Source organism: Cetorhinus maximus, chromosome 23 (assembly GCF_964194155.1).
Source record: "Cetorhinus maximus chromosome 23, sCetMax3.hap1.1, whole genome shotgun sequence".
Taxonomy (NCBI): domain Eukaryota; kingdom Metazoa; phylum Chordata; class Chondrichthyes; order Lamniformes; family Cetorhinidae; genus Cetorhinus; species Cetorhinus maximus.
The window spans coordinates 8810898-8815596 of record NC_135901.1 but is presented as its reverse complement, the minus strand read 5'-3'; the positions used below and the strand labels follow the sequence as shown (position 1 = coordinate 8815596).

Below are 4699 nucleotides of genomic sequence, written 5' to 3'. Positions count from 1 at the left end.
TCCGTGTGATGGTCTCCACTTTAGATGTCATCCCTTGATAGCTAACAGTGGTTTCAAATAGCTCAGCTGTAAAACTATTAAAACAGTTAGGTAACATTAAAGCATTAAACACTAAACCATTTATCAATAAAGAAAAACATGGACTAATCTGACACCTAAAAACACGAAATAATTGGGCACGTGATAGAGATGGGAAGAGGAGATTTTCTGTTGGAGATAGGACATCAGCTCAGTGTCTACCATCAGGGGCTCTGCTTTGTGGCGGCATAAAGGCATCGTTTGTGGAGAGGGGGAAACCACAGAATTTGCAGCCAACAGCTCGCCTGTAAGTGTAATGGGATCATCCACCTTCCCAATGCTACAAATGCAAGAAACAGGACGTCAATCTGTTTGTTCACAGAACCGTATCAAAGGTGTATGTTGTAACTTAATTATCTCTCTGGAGACTCTCACTTGGAATAAAGGAGGAACGCTTTGAAAGTGACGCAGTGCTAAATTCTACAGCTCGCTGGATTTTTTTTAGTCTGCGAAAGAGGATGCACGGACCAGCGAATGGCCTCTTCTTTGCCACTTGCTATCCGATTCTTGCTATTATTGGTGCCCCAGGTAGGTAATTGATCACAATTAAGTTATTTATTTTTTTGTAAGTGTCCATAAATTTTACACCTTCCCTTTCAGGATCTGGCTGACTTTTTGACTGAGTGTAAGAGAATCAAACCAGGTGGCCATATATACATATATAGGTGCATTATATGATATTATACAGTGTTATGGTAAATTAATGTCAATTACTTGCACGTCCATGCTGAATCATTACAAGATTTTATTCAGAATATTTTGCCGCACATTTATAGAGATAGTTTATTAGATTACCAAAATATGTATTGAAAGTTATGACATTGCCTGAACAATATTTTGTTATATTATTGAACATTAGGTTTTATTCTAATATAGTGAAATGCAACCTAGTGTTTTACTGTTATGTGGAATAATAGTGTATCATGGTGTGGTCAAATGCATTTTCGTGTCCTGCTCTTATTGTCGGAAAACAAATAATACAATGCAATCATGATGTTATATGAATCGTAATGTAAAAATACATTTAGTTTTTACATGAATGTGCAGTGCGACTTCTGGAGGGGTGTCATAGTTACAATATAGCGAGTTCCTGCTGGGCAATCCCCATTGTTAATGTAGTTATGGAATTGATCATGGGAATGTTTAAGAGAAATAAGTGGAGATTGAAGATATTTATTCTATTATATGTTTGGCTTGTGCTGGTAAGTTTCCTACACTTTGGATAATTATATTTCTTAAACATTAGCTTGACATTGGTGCTCCTGGCAAGGCCAAAATGCATTGTCCATCTCTAGTTTGCACTTGGGAGGTGGAGTTGCCCTTGTTTCTTCAGCCATTGCAGTACTTATGGTGGGGATGCTTCACAAGAACTTGAACAAATTTGATACCGAATGATGTAAGTAGATATTTGACCCAAAGTTTGATCAAAGAGTTAGGTTATGAGGAACATCCTAAAGAAGGAAGGAGAGACAGAAAAGTTGAGAGCGGGAATTTCAGAGCTGAGGGCCTCAGTGGCTAAAGGCATTTCCGAGGCTAAAGGAATGATAATTTCAGGGATACACACAAGAGGGCGGAATTGGAGGTACGCTGAGGCCTCAGATAATTGTAGAACGTTACAGCGCAGGCCGTGGCGATACTATGTGGGGGGGGGTGGGGGGGTTGGAAATTCGAAGGGCGAGGTTATTGAAAACTAGACGTTGCCGAATGGGGCCCGATGTAGATCAGCGAGCGTAGGGTTGATGGACCGACGGGATTTGGTATGAATGTGGGTATCGGCAGCTGTCTCAGATGAACTTAAATTGGATAAATAGCCCCGGGGTCTGACTCAGTGACCAGAGAGCTGAGATTGTGGTGGGAACAGATTGCCATGCCTTCTGGATTGACACACGTCTAATCCAGCATTGGATGTTTTACAATTACCAATGGCTTTGGAAGATTTGTGGTCTAGAGATGGCAAAGGGACGGATTAGGAGGGGATCAGTAACTGATTGGATAAGGCAGTAGATGGTGTTTGCAGTTCACTCGGTAATATCTCACTCTTTTTATCCCTCACGTTCATCTATCAGCTAACGTGGTGGCGATCATAATCCTATCCCGAGGACAGTGTGGACTCTCCCGGTGCATCACCTGCTACCTGGTGGCGATAGCGGTGAGCGATTTCCTGGTCATTATCACCGCCGCAATCCTCAACCGGATCGGCCGGATCTACTTTCGAGACAGTGTCCTGTCCACCACCCCAGCAAGCGCAGTGAGCATCATGCTGGTCTTTGCCACCCGGGATGGCTCAGTTTGGCTAACGGTCGCCTTCACCATCGACCGTTTTGTGGCCATCTGCTGCCAGGGCCTGAAGACCAGGTATTGCACCGGGAAAACTGCGGTGCTTGTTATAGGACTGGTCAGTACCCTGAGCTGCGTCAAGAACGCCCCTTTGTACTTCGTCTGCCAGCCCTTGTACATCCTGGACGGGGTACCCTGGTTCTGCGACCGCAAATCCACCTATTTCACTTTGCCCGCCTGGCAGGCCTATGACTGGCTGGACCGCATCTTAACCCCATTTCTCCCTTTCTTCCTCATTCTGCTGCTCAATGCCCTGACCGTAAGGCACATCTTAGCGGCCATCAGAGCCCGCAGGAGGCTCCGGGGCACCAAGAGTCACAGAGACCCCGAGATGGTCAATCGCAAGCGATCCATTATCCTGCTCTTTTCCATTGCACTCAGCTTCCTCCTCCTGTGGGCCACCTATGTCGGACATTTCCTCTACGTGCGGATTACAGGTAAGGGCTACTTCAAGAGCCTAAATTTCAATGACCCGCAGTACATCCTCCAGGAGACAGCCAACATGCTCCAGTTAGTCAGTTCCTGCAACAACGTCTTCATCTACGCGGTGGCCCAGAAGAAGTTCCGAGAGGAACTGAGAAAGGTTTTGATGTGGCCCGTCACCACGTTCACTGGCTGGTTTAAACGGTAAACAAACGCTAAAACGTCCTCGCGTTGCTTCACTTCCATCAGAGTAGTTCAATGTGTAGCACACTCTCTCTCCAGAATCAGAAAGTGCTGCGTTCTAGCTCCTGGATCTGTGAGATTTCAGGCCCATACTCCAGTGCCGATAGTCCCCCTGTGTCCCTGAAGAAATACCGAACTAACACAATTGCTGCATTTCTAGATGAGATGTTAAACCACTGTGAGTATCTGCTCTCTCAGATCGAATGTAGCAACCCACGGTCGGAATTTCAGAAATGAGCAGGAAGAGCTTTCCCCAGCTTCTTACAATAACTGTCCCTCATTTAAACCAGTTAAAAGCAGCTATCTGAGTATTTTTCAATTACATTTGTGGAATATTGCTCTCTGCACATTTGCGGAAGTATTTCCTTCATTAGAATGGGAAAATACTTAGTTGGCAGTAAAGCACTTTGGGAAAATCCTGTAGTCGTTCAAGGCTCTCTATAAACGGATGTTCTTTCTTTCATTTTTCCATTTTTTTCTTTCTTTCTTTCTTTCTTCCTTCCTTCCTTTCTTTCTTTCCTTCATTCCTTTCTTTTTTCTTTTCTTTCTTTCTTTATCTCGTTCTTTCGTTCGCCTGCTTCACTGCGACCCTCTCCCCATCAACGTTAATCTTTCTACTTAAACGAAAGTATTTGATGAAATGGGATTTTTTCCCACATTATATTCCATTTGCCAGATCTTTGCCCACTCACTTAACCTATCTATATCTGTTTGATGCCTCCATATGTCCTCTTTGCAACTTACTTTCTTACTGACATCTGAGTCATCAGCAAATTTGGCAACCATCCCTTCAATCGCTTCATCCAAGTCATTTATATAAATTATAAACAGTTGAGGTCCCAGCAATGATCCCCGTGGCACACCAATCGTTACATCCTGCTAACCTGAAAACAATCCATTTATGCTTATTCTTTGATTGCTGTTAGCCAGCCAACCTTCTATCCATGCCAAAATGTTACCCGAGATACCGTGAGCTTTCGTTTTCTGCAATAACCTTTGATGCGGCACTTTATCAAATACCTTTTGCAAATCTAAGTACAGCACATCCACCGGTTCCTCTTGATCCACACTACACGTTACTTCCTCAAATAACTCCAATAAATTGGTTAAGCACGATTTCACTTTCACAAAACCATGTTGAATCTGCCTGATAAACTTTAGCTTATCCAAGAGCTCTGCTCTAACTTCTTTAATAAAAGCTTCTAACATTTTCCCTACGACAAATGTTAAGTTAATTTCCCTGTGGTTCCCCGCTTTCTGTCTCCCTCCCTTTTTGAATAATGGAGTTACATTTGCTATCTTGCAATCGAATGGACCTTCCCTGAATTTAGCGAGTTTGGAAAACTTCAACCAATGCATGAATTATCTCGCTAGGCGCTTCTTTTAAGACGCCAGAATGAAGTCCATCAGGACCCGGGCTCCTCTCAGACCGCAGCTCCAACAATTTACTCGGTGCCACTTCTCTTGTGACTGTAATGTTCTTGACTTCCTTCACCACTTCCATTTCCTGGTTTATAGCTGCTTCTGTGATGTTACTTTTATCCTCTGTAGTGAACACTGATGCAAAACACCTGTTTAATTCATCTGCCTTCTCCGTGATTTCCATTATCAATTCCCC

At 43.4% G+C, this 4699-nt stretch overlaps 1 protein-coding gene across 1 annotated transcript; it reads left to right on the top strand.

Moving 5' to 3' along the window:
• Positions 1-536: 536 nt before the first annotated feature.
• LOC144697781 (putative G-protein coupled receptor 139) lies at positions 537-3046 on the top strand. Its single transcript, XM_078569777.1, has 2 exons — positions 537-606; positions 2145-3046. The coding sequence occupies exons 1-2, from the start codon at positions 537-539 to the stop codon at positions 3044-3046; spliced, it is 972 nt and encodes a 323-aa protein (XP_078425903.1).
• Positions 3047-4699: the final 1653 nt, after the last annotated feature.